Source organism: Tupaia chinensis, unplaced genomic scaffold (assembly GCF_000334495.1).
Source record: "Tupaia chinensis unplaced genomic scaffold, TupChi_1.0 Scaffold147351_1, whole genome shotgun sequence".
In the NCBI taxonomy this organism is placed as follows: Eukaryota; Metazoa; Chordata; class Mammalia; order Scandentia; family Tupaiidae; genus Tupaia; species Tupaia belangeri.
In genome coordinates, this window is record NW_006207202.1 from 688,152 (window position 1) to 708,998 (window position 20,847).

General features: G+C 54.2%; 1 protein-coding gene across 3 annotated transcripts; it reads left to right on the top strand.

The window, feature by feature from the left end:
* The first annotated feature begins 9,655 nt into the window (after positions 1 to 9,655).
* SAXO4 (stabilizer of axonemal microtubules 4) lies at positions 9,656 to 18,449 on the top strand. 3 transcript variants are annotated; one of them, XM_006169648.1, is made up of 14 exons: positions 9,656 to 9,761; positions 10,187 to 10,321; positions 10,575 to 10,692; positions 10,983 to 11,136; positions 11,984 to 12,112; positions 12,985 to 13,048; positions 13,495 to 13,607; positions 14,429 to 14,488; positions 14,601 to 14,687; positions 14,976 to 15,089; positions 15,173 to 15,267; positions 17,460 to 17,624; positions 18,067 to 18,149; positions 18,341 to 18,449. In XM_006169648.1, exons 1-13 carry the CDS (start codon positions 9,659 to 9,661, stop codon positions 18,134 to 18,136), a joined length of 1,407 nt encoding a protein of 468 aa, XP_006169710.1. In that variant the 5' UTR covers positions 9,656 to 9,658; the 3' UTR covers positions 18,137 to 18,149; positions 18,341 to 18,449. The 3 variants fall into 3 exon arrangements, with proteins under 3 accessions (XP_006169710.1, XP_006169711.1, XP_006169712.1); XM_006169650.1 differs by lacking the exon at positions 9,656 to 9,761 and adding an exon at positions 9,955 to 10,051; XM_006169649.1 differs by lacking the exon at positions 14,429 to 14,488.
* Positions 18,450 to 20,847: the final 2,398 nt, after the last annotated feature.

Consider the following 20,847-nt stretch of genomic DNA (forward strand, 5'->3'; position numbering starts at 1 on the left):
CCTCTCGGGATCTTGGGCACGCACGCACACGCCCCCGGCGTGAGTTTAAGCCACTGGGTCCGGGACTCGAACCGCGGTCGACTACATGGGAGTCCAGCGACATAGCCATTACGCTAACTGCTGGTCCCTCTCTCAAAATTTCAGTAGGTTGCTCATCTTTTTGCTTCCAGTGAGTTCCATATGCTAGAATGTGAGAGCTGATAGCTCATTTTTTGTTTGCTTAAGCATTTTGCTATAAGGTGCATGCAGTTGCCGGTGGGAGAGAGCGAGAAAGTGAAAAAGCAGTCCCCTCCAGGGTTGGATGGCCATGCCACAATCCCTGTTCCTCTCTTCTCTTCTTGGGATTCTGGATATGCACACACATGTACCCATTGTGCTCTTCAGGCTGGGTCTGGGACTCCAGCCGCACAGTTGGCCATGTGCGATCCAGTCACCTTAACCTCTGCGCCACAGGCTGGCCCCAGTGTGATGGTTAATTTCATGGGTCAATTTGAGTAGGCCGCAGGGTGCCCAGATATTTAGTCAGATATTATTCTGGGTACTTCTGAGAGGGTATTTTCAGATGAGAGTACATGTAAATTGGTATGCTAATTACAGTAAATTGTCCCCCCCATCCTCAGTAGTGTGGGTAGCCTCATCTACTCAGCTGAAGACCTGAATAGAAAAAAAGGCTGATCATGGGATCAGCAGGTGGCGTGGTGGTTAAGGGGCTGGACTCCCATATGGCTGACCATATTTCAAGTCCTGGACCTAGTGGCTTTTTTTTTTCCTCTCTCTCTCTCTCTTTGCTCAGTCGAATAATAAATAAATAAATAATTCTTAAAAAAAGAAAGAAAGAAACAAGATGATCCTCTCCTGAGTGAAGGAAATTCTTCCTGCTGAAAAGATCAACTGTTTGAACTAAAACCTGACTGGCTCTTCTTGGGTCTTGAACCTATCATCTTTTTTATACCATCATTTCTAATGGCTCTTGGATCTTTGGACTTAGGCTAGAATGAAGCCTTCAGCTCTCCTGGGTCTCCAGCTTAGAAACCAACTCACCCTGAAGATCTTGGGATTTGCCAGCCTCCAAATCGCGTGCGCCAGAGTCTTTTAATAAATAAATCTCTCCCGTACGCGCTCTCTCTCTCTGCACTCAGACATCTTATTGGTTCTGTTTCTCTGGAGAATTCTGACTAATATACAGAATCGCATCCTAACTTGTTTTGCAAGAAGTGCTCAGATCTTCATTTCTTTACTTACGCTGCAGTAACGAATTAAACCCCAGCCTGACCAGCCTCTGTGATGCAGGTGGTTCCTGACTGTGGAACTGGAAGACACGTGCTGAATCTTCAGTCCGTTTGGCCTTAAAACGCCCGGCACCTGTGTGCCTAGGATTCGGGCGAGTTAGAGGACTGGAGGGAGGGATTTTGGCATGATCAAACCCAGCAGAGGGTTTTCCTTCTCTCTCATGCATGTGTGCACACATGTACACATTCTATCATGACTTAAAAAGAAACAAAAAGCCAAAACAAAATCTCCCAAACCTCAGGGACTTAAGGCCATAGGGTTTACCTCTCTGTCACAACCTAGGCAATGCAGAAAAGGTAGCTTTCCAGGGCAGCTGCTCCATGTAGTGATTCGGTGATCCAGACTGCTTCCAACTTTGGTTCTTTCATCCCAAGTGCGATCTCCACGTACAGAGAGTGGAAAACTCACACTTACTCCTATCTCCCTCAGCCTGGAAGTGGTGCCCCTCAATTTCGGCCCCAGCATGTTAGCCAGAATCAGCCACAAGGCTCTTAATCTCAAGGGAAGCTGCAGAACGAAATAAGAATCATAAATGTTTGTTGAGTGTTTTTTATGTGCTGTGTGCTAAGCCCTTAAAATTTTTTTACAATTATTTCATTTCATTTCATTTCATTAATTAATTAATTAATTAAAACTTGACCAGAGGGAACCAGCAGTTAGCGTAATGGCTATGTCGCTGGACTCCCACGTAGTCGACCGCGGTTCGTGTCCCGGACCCGGTGGCTTAAAACTCACGCCGGGCGCGTGTGCGTGCGTGCCCAAGATCCCGAGAGGAGAATGGAGGAGAAGGGATTGCGGCGTGACCATCCTCCCTGGGGGGTGATTTCTCGCTTTCTGTCTCTATGTCTCTCTCTGTCTGTCTGGCGAGCGCACGCGCCCTACAGTGAAAATCTCTCCAAAAAAAAAAAAAACTTGACCAGAGAGGGACAGAGCGAGAGAGAGGGAGGGAAAGTGAGAAAGTAAGCCGCCAGATCTGGGACTTGAACCATGGCTGGCCATGTGGGAATCCAGTGCCCTTAACCTCCATGCCACCTGCCAGCTCCAAACACTTAAATATTATGTTTTCTGAATTCTCAGCCTAACTCTACACACTAAGTCCTACTGTGACCTCACTGCACAACTAAGGACAGGCTTAAGAAGGTTAAGGAATTTGTCCAAGAGCCCACATCTGAGAAAGGCAGAGCTTGAGATCTGAATCCAAATCTGCATGTATCCAGAACCCACCCTCCTGACCCCTGCTCTAGGCTTCTTGCTGATCATTTTCAAGCGTGTTCCCATTCCAGGGTCAGCTGGTGGCATGGTGGTTAGGTAGTTGGATCCCACATGGCCACCTGAGTGGTTGGAGTTCCAGACCTAGTGGCTTGAAAAACACTCTATGCATGCGTGTGTGCATGCCCAAAATCCTGTGAGGAGAGGGGAGGAGAAGGGATTGAGGTGCGATCATCCCCCATGGGGGAGTACTTTTTCTGTCTCCCTCCAGGGAATCCACACACCGATGGCAAATTTTAAAAAATGAAATATCACCATTCCATTTGAGAGTTGCGATCAGGTTCTTATTTTCTGCGTCATCTCGTTTTGTCTTCCCCAGGAGTCATGAATTTTTAAACTTTGTGCTGGATCAACAAGTTTACCCAGAGGAGACAGTGAAAGAACAGGACAGGCAGAACCAGAACAGCCATCACAGAAGCACAGTAGTCTTCCAGAAAACGTCCACTGGGTGGGGGTGGGGGATGAACTACAGGAGTGGTGGGTGGTGGGAAGCAGGGGAGGGTGATCTGACCACCAAGGGAGTCATTTCCTTTTAGGAGGGAGGAACAGAGAGAGAGAGATTGGACTTCAATGATTAGATTTGAGCTATTTCGGTTCCTAGTGGTGATGTAGCACTTTTTTAAGGTTGTTTTTGTGTGTGTGTTTTGTCGTTGTTTGTTTTGTTTTGTTTTCTTTTCTTTTCTAAAGGGCCAGGGAGAGAGAGGGAGAGAGTAGGAAAGAAATCGCTCCCCTAGGGGGATGGCCACACCACAATCCCTCTTTCCCATTCTCCAATCAGGATTTTGGGCAGGCACGCACACGTACCCACAGTGTTTCTCAAGCTGCTGGATCTGGGACTAGAAAAGCATAGCCGGCCACGTGGGTCCAGTGTCTTAGGTCCACGCCGTCTGCCGGTCCAACTTTTTTATTTTTTTTTAAGAAAAGGAAATTTAAAGGAATTTATTTATTTCTTCTATGAGAGAGAGAGAGAGAGAGAGAGAGAGCACTCTAACAAGGGCCTCACAGCACAATCCACCCCCAGCTTCAGGCAGCTCCGGATCACAACACGCAGGCACCCGGCATGTTTGGTTAGGTCTCTGGTTGCAAACCTGAACCTTCCCATGTGGGTCAAGAGCGTTAGATTACTGATGCACCGCCGTCCCGCCCCTCATCCCTGAATCACTTTTTTTATTTTTGCCTTAGGGTGCATGAGAGAGACAGAGACAGTGAGAGGGAAAGTGAGACATCATCTCCTGGAGGAATGACCAGGCCCTAATCCTTTCTCTTCCATTCTCCTCCCAGGATCTTGGGCAGGCACACACATGTGTCCGGCGTGAGTTTAAAGCCACTGGGTCTGGGATTTGAACCACAGTCAGCCATGTGGAAGTCCAGCAACATAATCACTACACCATCTGCTGGTTCCCCAAATCACTTTTTAAAACTGGGTTCCAGTCCTGGGCAGCTTCCTGCCGTGGGCAGGCTCCCCTAGATCTTCTAGCCCTTATCACAGGGCAGAGAAACAAAATGGGCAAAGTTGACAGTGGGGCCTGAGGTCCCTGGACCTGCCTGCTGACCCGCTCTGTACCCCTGTCACTCCCCAGAGCCCCCTGTGCAGACACCGAGACAGTCCCTTTCTTCCAGGCTCCATTTCCTCCTCACAGCACTCCAGGAAGCAGTCATCAACCTCCCATGCAGCAAGGAAAGCAAAAGGGGTGCCAACTGTCCGTGCCCCCATCTGGCCAGGCTGCGGTGGAGCTGGGGCACCAGCGCAGGTCGGCGGGAGCTCCACCCCATGCTAGGCTGTGGGACACGTAGCCTCTGGATTCACTTCCCCCAGCTCACTTACCAAGACATCTGGAAGCTTCCCATAGGGCATGGTCATGCCACAATCACTCCCTCCTTTTGGGATTTTGGGCACACATGCACACATGACCAGCGTGTTTCTCAAGCCCCGGGACCAGGACTTAAACCTCACAGCCAGCCACGTAGGATCCACCTGCTTTAACCACCAGGCCACAGGAGCCGGCCCAGCCTGCATCAGGTAGAAGAGCTGAGGCCCACAGAGAGGTCTGAAAGTCATGCACTTATTTGGCTACCCTTGGGACCCATCCGGTTGAGCAGCCCATAGTCTCCAGCTCCTGCCCTCCCAGATCACCCCTTGCCCAGGCCTGCGCTTTCTGTCCTGGAGAATGAGACTGGGTGGCCCAGGGTTGGAATTAACGTAGCTCCTCTGTCCCCTCGCTGAAGCTGTAGGACTTACTGGGCAGCATGCGCAGCCTCTCCTGTAGTTCTGAGTTATGGCCTCTGGGTGTCGCCACGCAGCAATAAAAACCCACACAGGCTTCTGAGAACCGCCGGTGCGGATTTACTAGATCCCAGACTGGGAGAGCAGCCGCCTCTGGAATTCCTGTCCGAAGTCTTTGTCCCCTCCGGCCTGGCAGCCCAAGAGCTTCCCCAAGGACACTCTGAGGGACAATTTCAAACCTTTCTGCCACCCCCTACCCTCTACTGCTTGCAAAGAGGCCACAGCCCCCTCAGGGCTGCCTCCTTCAGCTGAGCAAGCCTCTCCACAACGTGCTCCCTACAGGCTGGGCGAGTCACAGCCCCCAGCGCGCAAGGCACCGCCCCCCTCTGATCTTGTCGCCCTCCCGGGGAGTGCCCCCTCACTTCCACCCACATCTCTGTGCAGCGCTGAGGGCATTTCAAATCCACTGGCAGGTTAACAAGGTAGGTATAGTTATTCCCTGCCCCAGGTACAGAAGCAGGCTCAGAGGTAAGCCCAGAGCACACTGCAGAAGGGGGATTGGAACTCGGGCTCCCTACAAAATGAGGATTGGAACTCAGCCTCCCTGTAGAAGGGGGATTACAGCTCAGGTCCCGGATCAAACTTTTCTTTCTCTACATCACTCTGGCTACGTCTGAGAGCCCCTGGACTGCAACTCCCTGAGGGTAGAGCTATTTGGAATTCTTGTTTATAACCCATGGTCCTGGCCCTTTGCCTAGTAGATAGTGAGCACTCAAAATGAGCCTCTGTCCAAGGCCTTTCCTTGACTCTGATATGGCGCTTGCCTTGTGCTATGTGCTGGGCTAAGCGCTCCCTGCGTAGCATACCCTGCGGAGCAGTGCATTCACCCCCATTCTCCGGAGGGGAAACAGAGGCACAGGTACCATGCACGGTCTTACAGTTGTCTGATGGCAGGGCCAAGGCCCACACCCTCTGATTCAGCGTTTGTAACCACGTTTCCTCGGGCACACTTTGAGAAGGGTTGCTCTCTCCCTCTGTCCCGCATGACCACAGCACCTACCGCCTATGACAGTCTCCCTCTTCCTGGTGGTTCACACATGCTGCCTACGTGAACCTCTGGCAGTGGGGGAGCGCATCTTGCTGGAGGGCAGAACACTCCTGCATCCTTGCAGCTTCTGAACCTGAACAGAACTGGAGCTCTGGGGCCCACCTGGCGGTGCAGCCGAAACACGCTACTCACGTGATGCTATGGATCCCTATGACGGATCACGAGTTTGGTTCCCTGGTCATCTGAGCATGCATGCCCATGATGCTGGCCACCTGGGGGAGGACAACCTGAGAGCCTGCAGAGGCCGCTTCTTTCTCTCTCTCACTCTCTGTCTCTCACTCTCTGTCTCTCACTCTCTTAAAAGAAATATATTTTGGGGACCAGCAGATGACGTAATGGTTACATGATTGGACTCCCATGTAGTCCACCACGAGGCCCAGACCTGGCGGCTTAAAACTCATGCTGGTCGCGTGTGTGTGTGTGTGTGCATGCATGTCCCAAATCCCAAGAGAATGGAGGAGAAGAGATTGCGGTGTGGCAAGCCCCCCTGGGAGTTGATTTCTTGCTTTCTGTCTCTCTGGCAGGTGCACGTGCCCTATAGCAAAAATCTCTCTCTCTCTCAAAAAAAGAAACATATTTTTTAAGACTTTAAATAAAGAAGTATTACTCCAAAGGATTGGTACTTGCCTGAGACCCTCCCTAGACCTGGGTCACCTCTGTGCCCAGGACCGCTCTGTGGGGGTCAGATGTGGCCGCAGCTCCCTCTCTGCAGGCAGGTTACTGAGGGATGAAGGCAGGTACCTTCGGGGCGAGGGCAGCACCCCTTCCCTTTGTGCAGCCTCCCCTTTGTTCACCCCTCTGCTCCCCTAAGAGCAGGAGTAGGTACGCTGGAGCCCTTGATCAGAGAGCAGAAGGTGAAACTTTGAAGAAATTTGTGAGCTGGCTACTCGCAACTTAATACGTTGTATTAAAAGCAAAGATAACACATGCTTAAAACTTATCACCTCCTAATTATGTTAGTGCATTTTCCTCTTATTTATGCATTTGAGGTTACTTAATCTACCATACTGGATAGTGACAGTAGTAAAGTGATATGCCACCTTCCCGGGTACCCATTCAGTGATTGCATTGGTAATTTGAAAGCAGCCATGATGAGAGCATTTACACTATGGACATTGGCAACTGCTACATATCAGGACTCCTTCCAGCTCACCACCATCAGAGATTCGATTGTTACGATATATACAAGCTTGAAAGCAAACTGAGGCAAACCGGCTGTCACAGAGGAACATGGCTTAGGGAATGGCTCACTCAGAAGTGAGTCCAGGCTCTGCCTCCTCCCACTGTGAAGCCTGGATGTTCGCCCTTGAACCTCAATTTTCCTGCCTAAAAAAATGGGGAAAAAATAGGATAAATAGCAACTTTGAGTCATCTGGCAGCATGGTGGTTAAGGCAGTTGCCCAACTTTGTGGTTCAAGTCCCTGATCTAGCAACTTGAAAATCACGCTGGGTGCACGTGCATACATGCTCAAAATCCTAAGAGGAGAAAGAGGAAGAAGGGGTTGCACGATGGCCATTCCCCCCGCCCCCGCCCCGGGAGTGCTTTCTCATTTTCACTCTTTATATGTTTCTCTCTGTCTTGCTCTGACAAGGACATATGCCCTATAGAAAAAAATGAAAGGAAAGAAAAAAAAAAAGAATAGCAGGTTAAAAGAGAAGTTTCTTTATTTATTTATTCATTTATTTTCCATGACAGAGAGAGTCACCCTCAAAAAGGTCTTTATGTCACCATCTCTCCCCAGCCTCAGCCGCCCACATCGTGGGCACGAGTGTTCCCATCATGCACAAGGACATGAACCTGGACCTTCCCATGTGGGTCCCAGCGTCACAGAGTGTTGTGTTACCACTGTACCTTCAGCAAGCCCAAGGATGGTTGCTTTTATTCATTTATTTATTTTAAGAAGAATGATTGCTTTATTAATTCTACTTGTTACTATTATTTTTTAATTTGATCAGACAAAGACAGAGAGAAAGAGAGACAAAGGGAAAACAAGAAAGCAAACGCCAGGTCTGGAACTCAAACCGCGGTTGGCCCTGTGGGAATCCAGTGCCCTTAACCACCACACCATCTGCTGGTCTCTGCCTTTATTTTTATTTACTTTAAAAATGTTGCCAGAGGGGATGATGAGGAAATGTTACTGTTGAGAAAGACATGGAGAGAGAGGGAGAGGGAGACAGCCCCCCTCATGGAGCATGGTCACACCGCCATCCCGTCTTCACTGTTCCCTCCTGTTGGGTTTTGGGGCACATGCTCTGAGTGTTTTTCAAGCCACCGGGTCAGGTATTTGAACTCCACAGTCATCCACGTGGGACAACTCCCTTAACCACCAGCCTATGGGCTGGCCTCAGTAACATTTAAAAACTGAGCACTGGGGCCAACCAGTGGCCTGGTGGTTGAGGTGCTGGTTTCTCAGATGGCCGACCAAGGTTCAAGTCCTGGACCTAGAGGTTCGCTTTCTCAATTTCTCTCCCCATATCTCTCCATCTGTCTCTGTCTCCCTGGTCAAATATTTTAAAAATAATGATCATGGTGATGATGAATAAAACGGACTCATTCTAAAAAACAAACAAACAAAACAAAACAAAACAAACCTGAGCATTTACTATGTGCCAAGTGCTGACTCCATGCTCTGGTTAAATCTGCCGGCAACCCTGGAGGTGAGCGTGGTTGCACCCTTGGTTAAGATGGAGATATGGGTGTTACAAGGATAAGTGCCTCATCAAAAGTGGCAGGGGCAGGGCCAACCAACTGCCGATTATGTTGCTGGACTCCCATGTAGTTGACCGCGGTTTGAGTCCTGGACCCGGTGGTTTAAACTCACACTGGGCGCGTGTGCGTGCGTGCCCAAGATCCCAAGAGGAGAATGGAGGAGGGATTGCCATCCCCTCTGGGGGGTGATTTCTTGCTTTCTGTCTCTCTGTCTCTCTCTCTTTTTTAAATAATTTTTTAAAGAATTATTTATTTATTTATTTCCATTTGTTATTGTTATTTTTTTCTTTATTTGGAGAGAGAGAGAGAAAGGGAAAGTGAGAAAGCAAGCCACCAGGTCTAGGACTTGAACCATGGTTGGTTATGTGGGAATCCAGCGCCCTTATCCACCACACCACCTGCTGGCCCCTCTGTCTCTCTCTTTCTGTCGAGCACACAAGCCCTATAGCAAAAACCTCTCTAAAACAGGTCCAGTGGAAGCCACAGTCTTAGCTGCTGTGGCTTACAAACCCTGCAGCAATAGGACCCAGTTGACAGAGTGGTTCGAGGATTACAGAGGTGAAGGGCTTAGCACTGCCTTGGCTCCAGCAGAATACAGTACACATTAATTCACCAAGAGGTGCAAGAATGGGATCTGGATCCACTGCGTTGGGATCTCAATTTGATGGTTTTATGATTGCAAGATCTCTGGCCAGACAAGTCACTTTGCTTGTCTAAGCCTCCTGCTCCCCATGTGAAAATAGGGATAATAATAGCTCCTTGGAAGAGCTGCTCAGAGGATGGACAGAGATAAAGGATGTAAAGTGTCTGATGAGAAGGAGGTACTCGATAAATAGACGCAATTGTTCGGGATTATCTTTTATTTCTTGTCACTCAGACAGCAACTCTTCCAGGCCTGCAGAGGAGGCTGGGATGGAGGCCGGAGCATGGAGGCAGGGGCTTGCCTGGGCAGCTCCTGGCCTCCCTCCTCTGGCCAGGTCAACCCCTCAGTGGGCCCTGGCTCTGGAAGGGCTTCAGAGGCATGGGGACGCTGTTGCCATGCACCCGTTGCTAGGCAATGCACTGTTTCTCCGGGCTGGCCACCTCCAGCAGGGCCTGCTTCTCTGGAGCAGCTCCTGCCTCCAGCAGCGCCCCGTGGACCTCAGAGTCACTGAGGGCAGGTGAGGGTGGGGCCGGCTGCGGTTGGGCCCCAGGAGAACAGAGCCAACTTCCAGCCAGAGGTGGCGAAGCTAGGGGGAGCTGAGGGAAAGACAGGGAGCCTGGGCCTGGGTGTGGGCATCTGAGCTGGGTGCCCAGGAATTCCCTGGGTAGGGGATTGTTGGGGGTGCTCTGCCTCTATTATGAGCAAACCCTTCATCACTGGGAAGCTGTTTGCAGCTGCACGTGGGGAGTGAGGAGTTAGCAGGGAGACGTTGGGGAGGCACAGGAGACTGTGAGCCACGTGTGGATGGTCAGTTCCTTCCTAAGTTGGGGGGTGGGGTGTCAGGGGAGAAGGACGGAAGCCTGGGAGCAGGGGCCGGTTCTGTGGGGTTGGTCCTCAGGTCTGGGCCCTGGACTGACCAGCCTGCTTACTCCTCCTCCCCAGCCCTCCCGGGGGCCCTGCCAAGCATCATGCTGGGGAAGCTGCCCCTGGGGGTCGTCTCCCCTTACGTGAAGATGAGTTCAGGGGGCAGCATGGACCCCCTGCAATTCTATGCCACCAGCTACTGCACTTCCTACGGTAAGGACAGTCTATGCAGGCCACCTCCAGGATCTGACGGGAAGGACAAGGCCCTCCCGAGGAGAGGACCAGCCCTCTGGCCTGTCCCACAGAACGGGTCTCTCCCTTGAGCTCCCCCCAAGACTGGCACTGTCAAGCTGGCCCCATCTGGGTGCTGTCACTGCCATCGCGTTGCCCTGACCTTGTCCCTACCCTGCTGATGCCATCCCCCCAGCTGACCTAAGTTCCTGTGTCTCCGCTTTCCCACTGGCAGGTCGTGAGGAGTTCAAGCCCCGTGTAGGCACTCACATGGGGACAGGCTACAAGTCGAATTACCGGCCTATAGTCTCACACCAAGCCAACCTGGACGCCCCGGAAAACCCAGCCATGGAGTACGGTCCATACGACCCCTTTTCACTCTTGCCCTGCTGGGTCTCAACTTTCGGGGACATCAGAGCTCCTCACAGCAACTCTGGGTCCATGGAGAGGGATCCTGGCCCAGGCCTGGGGTAGAGGAAAGGACGCACAGGCCCTGGGTGACAGGACAAGGCATCTCCTGAGGCCTCCATGGAGGGTTGAGGGGGTGGGGAAGCCCCTGGTCATAAGCAGCACAGCCCCCCCAAAGACAAAGCACATGGTCCTGGTCCTAGCTCCTGCTCCTTCCTCCCCACTAACCACCCAGGGAACAAATCCGGGACAATCTCCAGACAGCAACCAGTCCGAGTTACCGCCCCCTGGAGGTGCCTGATGGCAAGTTCCCAGTGTCCTGGAACCCATACCAGGCCAGCTCTGGCTATGGGCGGGAGAAGCCCAACACGGGTCCCACCACTAAGGAGGTCAGTGCTGGGCCCGGGCCAAGAGAGGGGAGCTGTAGGATAGAGTGGGGGGAGGACCAGGGAGTGGGGGACCCTCAGCAGGCTGGGACAGCACTGCCCATGGTTGGTCAAGGTGAGGTGACAGGGCATGGAGGAGCCACATGTGGGGTGGGAGTCCACTCACCCTTATTCCCTTCACCTCATCCTCACCCCACCATCCCTATCCCCAGTCACACTCCCTCTCCTTCCCAGCCTCATCTCCATGACGGCCACCATCCCCTCCACAAAACCCAGCCCCATCGTCCTCCTCACCACCATCACTGTCTCACCGCCATTGTCGTCATCACCCCGTCTTCATGTCGGTCATCATCGTCGTCAGCATTCTTACCATCCCATCAGCAGTCATTCACTCTTCCAACCCACTGACATATTCCGAACATCTCTTTTACATTTGCGAGTGTTAAGAGCCAAGAAAGCAATACAAGATGAGAAACAGAGTGACACGGCAGTGAAAGAGTTGGGACTGTAAATCGGGAGGGTGGGAAAGAGCTTGCTATGGAGACGGTGGACAAAGACCTGAGGGAGGCTAGTGTCCCCCACCGCAGCTCCAGGAGGGGAGCACGCTCCGGGCAGTGCCAGCAGCAAGCGCCAAGACCCTGAGTCGGAGTGTCTGACGTAGGGCGCGGGGCAGCAGGAGGCAAGGGCTGGAGTGGCGTGAAGAGCTGCAGTCTGCGGGGCCACTCTCAGACGTGGCTTCACTTCAGCATGATGACAGCGCTGTGGGGCTCTGAGCGGGCGGGGAACGGGGCAGAAGTGACTGCCATCCCCTCACCCGCCCTGGAAGGTAATGGGTGGTCCCTCTTCCCAGGTCAGAAAGGTCCATTTTGACACCCAGGAGCACGGGCCCCAGGCCATCGCTGGGTTGGAGCCCAAGGCCATGCCCCTGCTCCACCAGCCGCAGAGCAAGGGCTCTCTGGAGTGGGAGAACTGGCGACATGTGAGTAGGCAGTCCCGTTCCAGGCTGCAGGGCTGGGAGAAGGGCCATGCCTGCCGCCTACCCCCACCTTCAACACAGATTGCCCAGACTCATCTCAGAGCCAACTCAGTGCGCGCTCAGGGCACCAGGAAAGACTGGGGAAAGCAGAGGACTGGAGCTCGCTGCTTCCAGAACAGTTCCAGAGGGTCACCAGGAGCGTTCTTGCTTTTTTTTTTTTTTTAATTTCCTATAGGGCATGTGCATTCCCCAGAGAGAGACAGAGGGCGAAGGAAAGGGAGAAATCACTCCCCAAGGGGGATGGACATGCCACAATCCTGTCTCCTTCATTCTCCTCTTGGGATTTTGGGCACACACACGCACACACATCCACAGCATGGTTTTCAAGCTGCTGGGTCTGGGACTCAAATCATGGACTCGGCCATGTGGGATCCAGCTGCTCTAACCACCATGTCACCTGGCTGGCCCATGTATCTTATGATTTAATACCTAAGTACCCTTCTCTACCCTACCCCAGCTCGAGGCCCTGGGCCCAGGGCAGGGAACGGTGAAGTGAGCATGCATTTTCAGACATCAGCCTTTCTGTTCTCCTGTATAGGGTCCTCTGGGCTCTGCAGCTCATTTCTGGGAACCGGGTTTGCAGCATGACTTAGCGTCCACTGCTGCAGGGGAAAGGGGCTCTCCTGGCGGAAGTTCTGCACTGTGATCCCCAGGGGAGAGATCTGTGGGTGCCAGACTGGCCTGCCCTTCTCAGGATGTGCCACACAGGCCTGCTCCGATCACGGATAAGGAAGATCTAGCACTGCCAGCCCTGCCGAGGGCCTTCGGGGCCCTGGTCCACGTGTGTCCCTGTCTCTCCACCCTCTGTGTTCCAGGGCCCGCGCTTCATGACTTCTGAGTACAATTCCAAGTATCTCAAGGAGCCTTCGAATCAGCCAGGTAGGTCCACGTCTGAAGGCATACTCCCTCCCAGTCGATCTCCCCCCCCCCCCCGCCCTGGGGGCGCACGGCAAACGCCCTGGGAGAGACCTGCAGGGGAGCCTGGAGCTGGGCAGGACTAAGAAGACATCAGTGGAAGGAGAAGGGACATGGAGGTGATGTAAGGGAACTGTCTCCCCCAGGTGGACCTCAGTGCCTGAGGCCTACCGATCCCAAGGACGGCGTGGCGTGTAGGAGGGCTGTTGGGGACTCCACCATGACCCCTGGCCCGCCCCCACTCTTGCTTCCCGCTGCTCCTCCCCTATTGTCTGGCCTGGATTCTAGAGTCCCTCCTTGGTGCCCCCCACTCTTGATCCCCATGGTTCAGGTCTCCATCACGAAGTCAGCACCCGCGGGGACCTTGTGCCTCTGGAGGTGGCCCGCAGCACTAGGGGCTGTCTCTGCAGATCTCTTGCAGAAGAAGTCGATCGGAGCCAAGGAGGACACGGGCTACACTGAACAGTCCACCAAGAACCCCATTGTCTTTCAGCCGCCCTCCCAGGCCACCCCTGGAGACCCCGTAAGTCGGTGGGCCCCAGTTACAGTCCCAGGATGACTGAAGCCCTCCAGTCTAGGAGTTTAACGGACTTTTTAAAAAATCTGTCTCTTGGGGCCAGCAGGTGGCATGGTGGTTGAGATGCTGGACTCCCACATGGCTGACCGTGATTCTAGTCCCAGACGGGCGGCCTGCTTTCTCACTCCCCACACCCTGTGTCTCTCTCTGGTCAAATTAAATGAATAAATAAGTAAAAAAAAAAAAATCTATCTCTCAAACCCAGTAGGTGGTATGGTGGTTAAGGTACTGGTTAAAAATCATGCCAGGCATGCATGTGTGCATGCCCAAAATTCCAGGAGAATGGAGAAGAAAGGATTGTGGAGTGGCCATGCCCCCTGCGGAGGGGATTTCTCATTTTCCCTCTCTGTCTGTCTCTGGCGAGTGCCTGTGCCCTATGACAAAAACCTAAAAAAACAAAACAAAAACTGCCTCTTCGATGAGTGCACATGCCCTGTGGTAAGACTCTGAGAAGGAATAAAAAAGTGAGCTGCAGTGCCCTGAGTTGCGATACCTGAGGAAAAAGCATGGGTCAGAGCCATTGCTCTGGTCGAGCTCTCCTTTATAGATGAGAAGCCAGAGGCTCAAAGAGGGGAAGGGGCGTGGCCAAGGCCACTCTCACCTGCTGGCTCTGATTGAGAATCATGGCCTCCCCTTCCTTCTCCCTACTCTTCCCCTTTGTGCTGGCCTTGTCTGTGCTCAGCACTGGGCAGGGGCAGGCGGGTGGCCTGAGGGCAGGAGAGTGAGCTGTCCACCTGGGCTGATGCTCCTTCCTGGGCCTATTTCAGGTCCTCCTCCCGGGCCGGAGTGTCACCAAATCGGATTATCTCCCCATGACTCACCCTCACGTGAGCTGAGCTGGGGGAGCTGGGGACCCCTTGGAAACAGTTAGAATCGGGCAGGGGAGGCCGTGGGAGGGGAAGCCACACTCCGAGGGCTGCTGCTGCTTTGCTCCCCCAGGGAGATGAGTTCCTGCCGGTGTTGTCCAGAGGCTCGGAGCGGGAGACCAGCTTCAGCCGAGTGAATGAAAGGACTCTGAACCCCAGAGTGAGTGACTTAAAGACCCCTTGGAAGGAGGAGCAGGAAGGGTTCATGGGGGAGCTGACCTTTGGGCCAGCATCAAAACATGGGAAGAATTAGGTTTTGGGGAATGTGGCGGAAAGGCCTCTCAGGTGGGGGGACAAGGCCAGGGGACTGGAGGTGGCAGGAGTGCTCTGAAGCAGCAAGTTAGACGCTTACTGGAACTGAAGGGCAGGGGCCCTGGGGCCAGGGGCAGGTAGGGTGTGTGGGCCTCTGGCTGGCCACCCCAGTCTCTCTGTGGCTCTGGCCCTGCAGGTGCCCCCTTCCGGTGTAGAACCCAGCAGCATGAACCACTGGCAGTTCCAGAACCCCCAGAGGATGCAACAGACGAATGTTGCCATGCTTGGCCGGGAGACCGTGGGGAAAAAGGTGAGGCCTGGTGCACCTAGGTCTCCCTGGAAATCCCTACTGTTCCTGACCTGACGGTTCCCTGCCCACCCCTCTGTATGCAGGAGCCCACAGGGTTCAGCCTGAACAACCCCAGCTACGTCCGGAGCCCCTACGACTCTGACAGGGATAATCGGTACCTGACCACCTACAACCAAGGGTGAGGCCCCCTTTCTGTCCACCAACTGAGATCCATTGGCCAGACAGGGAGACTGGGTCTGGGGCAAGGCATGAGCTTCCAGCCTCGTGGAGAAGACCAACACTGAGCTAGTGTGGTTTCCCTTAGAAGCAGACCCTGAGGCAAGGATTCGAGCCAAGTACTTTATCGGGTGTGCAAGAGCGAGAGTGTGGTGGAGTGGGAGGGGAAAGGAAGGCAGCTACTAAAGCGTGTGTTATTAAGCCAGCTCTTCCCTGGGGAGACTAGAAAACGGTGTAAAACACACAACTCAGAATTAGCCCAGTCCAAGGGTGAAAGAGCTGGGGTATTTATACCCTCACATCCATTGGTCATTACTTGACGCCTGTCGCCAGGAGCAACATTACATTCCAGGCGCTGTCTTGCTCAGACACAGCAGGTTCCAGCCTGCCAAGGGCAGAGATGCAGTATGGGCCGTTGGTGGCCAGGCGGTGGGCGTGGGGAGAACACAGGCTCCAAAGCAATGAAAGCGTCTCCTGACACAGTATTTCTAGCCCATGGAAGCTGGGCTTGGCGCTCCCTCAGAAAATAAGCTTTTTGCCATGTGAACCCTGGGTGAAGAGTGAATGAGTATCCTGGACATCAGAGAGGCCTTTCAGGAGGAGGCCCTAGAAAGAAAGCCTCCCAGGGCCTGGGCAGTTGGGGAGGGCATCACAGGACTGGTGAAAAGGAAGTTTTAGTTTTGAGGACAAAATCCTGTGAGCTGGGCAACCACGCTTCCCCTCACAGCCTCTGTCATCTGTGCCCACACTGTGCCTCCCAACTCCTTGGTCTTCAAGGTCCCCGCCCCTCACTGTTTACTCAGGCTCCGCCTCTTCCCAGCCTTGTCCAGTCCAGTTCTCCTCAGACTCATCTGCTCAAGAACAGCTCTTGGCAGCCTTTCCCTGAGCCCTGACTGGGTGCCTGGACATGTGCTAGGCCAAGGCTCTGCACTGCTCCACCTTCCGCAGGGGAGGAGGCACGCCTGACGAGCACCATCGATCAATATGTGGAGGGGGTGTGTGTTAGGTGATGAGCAGGGAGAGAGGACAGGAGAGGTGGGGTGGGGCATGAATCCACCTTGTGAAGGTGACATTTGAGCCAAGACCCAAAAGAAGTGTGGGTAGTGGCCAAGCACAGACAGCTTCAGGAAGTGTTCCGGCCGAGGGAACAACCCGTGCACGCGCAACCACAGACAGTCTGAGCTGGGAGGGTGCTTGGTCATCCTGGGTCAGCGTCCCTCCTCTCTGGGATGGGGAGCCTGAGGCTCAGAGGACAAAGCATGCCCGAGCAGCCCAGAAGAGTCAGCACCGCGGCTGCTCTAGTGCTGCAGAGGGTGGGGCAGGGGCAGGAGCTCACTCCCGTGTCCCAGGGCCAACTGTCCCTACCCCTGTAGACAATGCTCCCCTTCCTGGCTCTGCAGTCCTCCGGCCCCAGTCAGCCTGGGTGACTTCCTGTCAGTGTGTCCTGAAGTCCTGAGCTCCTCCCAGGGACGTTAAGCATACTTGCTGGTTCTTGCTGGTGGGCTGAGAGCCCCTGCTACTTGTAATTACTGATTTCTTTTTTATAAGAATTGTTTTATTTAACTTTACTTATCATTGTTATTTTATTTATTTTAATTGGAGCAGAGAGAGAGAAAGAGGGAAAGCAAGAAAGCAAGCTGCCTGGTCTGGGACTCAAACCACAGTCAGCCATGTGGGTGTCCAGTACCCCAACCACTATGCCTCTGCCGGCCCCTCACTGATTTCTTCATTGCTCTCTCTATAAGCTCTGAGTGCGGCTCATGTCTTACTGGCCTGGTGCACAGTGGAAGCACTGGCGAAATGGAAAGAGTTGAATGCCTAGCAAGAAGTGGGTGCAGCAGGGTCCTCAGCGCCAAGGTGCAGGCAGGCCAGGGATACAGGCATCACTGATAGTCCTTTTACACTCCAAAGTGTTGTCTTAGCAGTGGGGTGCTGGGAGGTACCCAGCTTGAGGAGGGGAAGGCTAGTTTCCTGAGTTCTGGCTCCTCCCATCCCCTCGGTGGATGGGGTTGAGGGTGTGCCACGCAAAGAGGACAGCACAGCAAAGGCAAGGAGGCTTGGCACATCCAAGGACCGAGGCTCCCGGTGGAGAAGGGAGGGAGGCTGCAGGTGAGCAGAAGCCAGTGATGGCTGACACCTGTCCCTCTGCTCCAGATACTTTGAGAATATCCCCAAGGGGCTAGACCGGGAAGGCTGGACTCGAGGGGGCATCCAGCCCCAAATGTCAAGCGGCTATGTTCTCAACCAACCTGTCACCCGCATGGAGGCCACCCCCAACCCCACGGAGAGCCTGCGGCGCCTGCACCCTCATGTGGGAAGGTAGTGGGAAGCCCTCTACCCCGCAGCCCAGCTCTGTCCCTGTGCTCATCTTCCTCCAGGCCTTACCCCTGCCTCTCCTCCCTTCCTCTGTCTGTGCTCCCTGCCTCTGCCTCCACCCTCCTGCCGTGCAGGCTGCTCCCTCCTCTCCACACACTCCCCCAGTGCGTGCGCTGCTCCTCCCCACCGGGTTGCCCGGGGCTCTGGGATGGATCCCAAGATGAATGGACTGTGGCTCTCTCTCACTTGCGACTCCTTTCTGCTCAATTCCATTCCTCCAAAATGACATTTATACCAACAATGACCCAGAGTTGGCAGACAGAGAATGTCTGTGGCTTGGCCGCCCTGCCTCAGCCATGGGCTGGCTCACAGGGAGGGGCAGGCAAGGGAGAAGGCCCAGGCTCTCCTCACCTAACCCTGCCTCCCACTCGCTGCCTCCCTGCAGAACTCTGACCTCAGTAGACCCCTTCTACCGGGACACGCCTCATAGCAGCCGCTTCATGGCACCCAGCTGAGCCTGCAGCCTGGGTAGGTGTGGGCTGGGGCCCATAGCTGCTCCCTGTGCGGGGGCAGCTATTGGAGTTCTGGGTTAAGCCAACCTGCCTTAGGATCTCAGCCTTAGAGTAGAGGGGTGGGAGATTGGGGGAACCAGGGGCGGCTAAGGGCACAGACCCAGCCGGAGCCCTTCACTCAGGCCCACCTCTGTTCCTTCCCTGCAGGTCTGCCAACCTAGCGGACAGGAGCCAGACTCTGTCCGCACACGCCTCCCCCCGCCCCCCCCCCACCGCGACTCCCCAGCTACTTCCCTAAGAGATAAAGAGCACCAAAGCAGAGAAGTGTGCTGGCCACTGTCAGGGGTGGCAGGAAAAGGGAGGGGTGTGCCAGCGTGGAGGGGTGTGCCAGGGTGGAGGGGCCAGCACCAGATCTGGAGTGGAAGGGGGCCCGGTCGTCCCCTCTGACCTCTGAGTCACTGTGACTCTGTGGACAAGGCACTGTACTCTTGGTGTCCCGTCCTGGAAACGTCCCCCTGTGGCCCGTGCTGTCGGGGAACACACTTGGTCAAGTGTAGATGGCAGAAAGCCCAAGCCCCTGAGGGGGCAGGAGGCAGAGGTGGAGGGAGCTGGGCCCAGGGTAAAGTTGCTGGATTTCTTTGCACCTCACTTACCAGGTCTGTAAAATCGGCAGAGGGATGAGGCCAGAAATTCCAGAGCCCTCTGGGCCCCACACTGGATAGCTTAAAGGAGAGGGGAGGACCGTGAGGGGGCTGAGGTCTGCCTCCAGAGAGATGGAAGAGAATCTGCAAAAGACAGACACCTGGGTACCAGCACAGAGAGGGCGGAGGCTGCAGGGAGGTCGGCACTTCCCTCTCTTCAGCCGGGTGAGCAGGGCAGGGCAGTGGCCCCCATGAGAATGAGAACAAGGTGCCCCCGGCAGATGCCCTACATGAGGCATGCCCTACCCAGGCCCCCAGGCCTGTGCTCTAATGAGCAAACACCCCATGGGGAGCAGGCCCCCCTTCCTCTGGTTGTGTCAGCTAGCACTGGGGCCCCCAGCCTGCAAGGCAGAATCTTGAACAGCTCTCGGCATCGCTCGCCACGCTGTCCAGGGGCTTTTGTGCCACGCACAGCTCTGCAATGCTGTGTCGTGTCTCTGCTGGCACCGGCCCCTTATTTTTTATCTTATTTTATTTTTTGAGAGATTTTTTGCTATAGGGCATATGTGCTCATCAGAGAGGCAAACTGAAAGCAAGAAATCATTCCCCAGGGAGGATGGCTACACCACAGTTCCTTCTCCGTTCTTCTCTCGGGATTTTGGGCATGCATGCACACATGCCTGGAGTGAGGTTTTGTTTTTTTTTGAGAGATTTTTGCTATAGGATACATGTGCTTGCCATAGAGACAGAGACAGAAAGTGAAAAATCACCCCCAGGGGGGGGCGGCTGCCCAGCCGCAATCCCTTCTCCTCTATTCTCCTCTTGGGATTTTGGGCACACGTGCACATGCCCCGGGGATGAGTTTTAAACCACTAGGTCTGGACTCCAACCACAGTCGATTCCATGGGAGTCCAGCGACGTAACCATTATGCTATCTGCTGGCCCCAACTGGCTGCTTACTTTACAAACAAGGAGCTGGGACACAGAGAGCGTGCATGAGCTGCTGGAGGTCCTACAGGGCACTAAGGCCGCAGCTGCCCTGACCAGGATGTTCCCTGCACCTTGCAGCCCAGCCCTGCATGCAGAGGGACAGGTCCAGTGGGCTAGCAGCTGTCCCCCTGGCTCCCGCCCCTTAGTTCAGCCAAGCAGCTCTTCTGGCCCCAAAGCCCGATTGTACCCAGCACAGCCTGGAGCAGCAGGCAGCCTGGGGGCTGTCCTCAGCCTGGCGGGGGCTCCATGTGGGATGTGGGTGGCTCCAGCTGGCTCCAGCATAGGAGGAGGGGAGTAGAGGACACGGAGTCTCTCGGCTGCAAACCCAGCCAGACGCATGGCCCAGTAACAGACCGTGGGTGGGGACCTGTTGGTCCACGGCCCCCGGCATCAGGAGTGAGTCACCAAATCAGACTGGGCTCGGTCCCACCATGGCCTGACCATCCTCATGTGGAGGAGTAAGAGAGGCTGGGATCAGCCAGCCCCGCCCCCCACATACCAGTACATGCCGTCTGCACACGAGCACATGTAAATGCAGATAGAAGTGCACATGCGCATCCAAGTACATACAGGCACATGAATGCCCACAGACAAGTACATGTAGACGAACACCACACTCACGGAAACACAGCAGACGTGGACACGGACACACCTGAGATGCTTGCACGTGTAGACACAGTCGTAGGCAGCCCTACAGACACAAAAGCAGATACACAGAGACAGAGCTGAGACACACACGCACCACCCCATTTCCCTTCTCCATTTCTTTTTTTCGGGGGAGAGGTTTGCTATAGGGCATGTGCACTCGCCTGAAAGACAGAGAGATAGAAATCACCCCCTGGGGGGATGGCCACGTCACAATCCCTTCTCCTCTGTTCTTCTCTCTGGATCTTGGGCACACACGCGCACACACCCAGTGTGAGTTTAAGCCACTGGGTCCGGGACTTGAACCGCGATCGACCACATGGGAGTCCAGCGACATAGCCATTATGCCAACTGCTGGTTTCTCCATTTCCTTTTTTTTTTTTGGAGAGGTTTTTGCTATAGGGCGTGTGCGCTTGCCAGACAGAGATATAGAGCCAG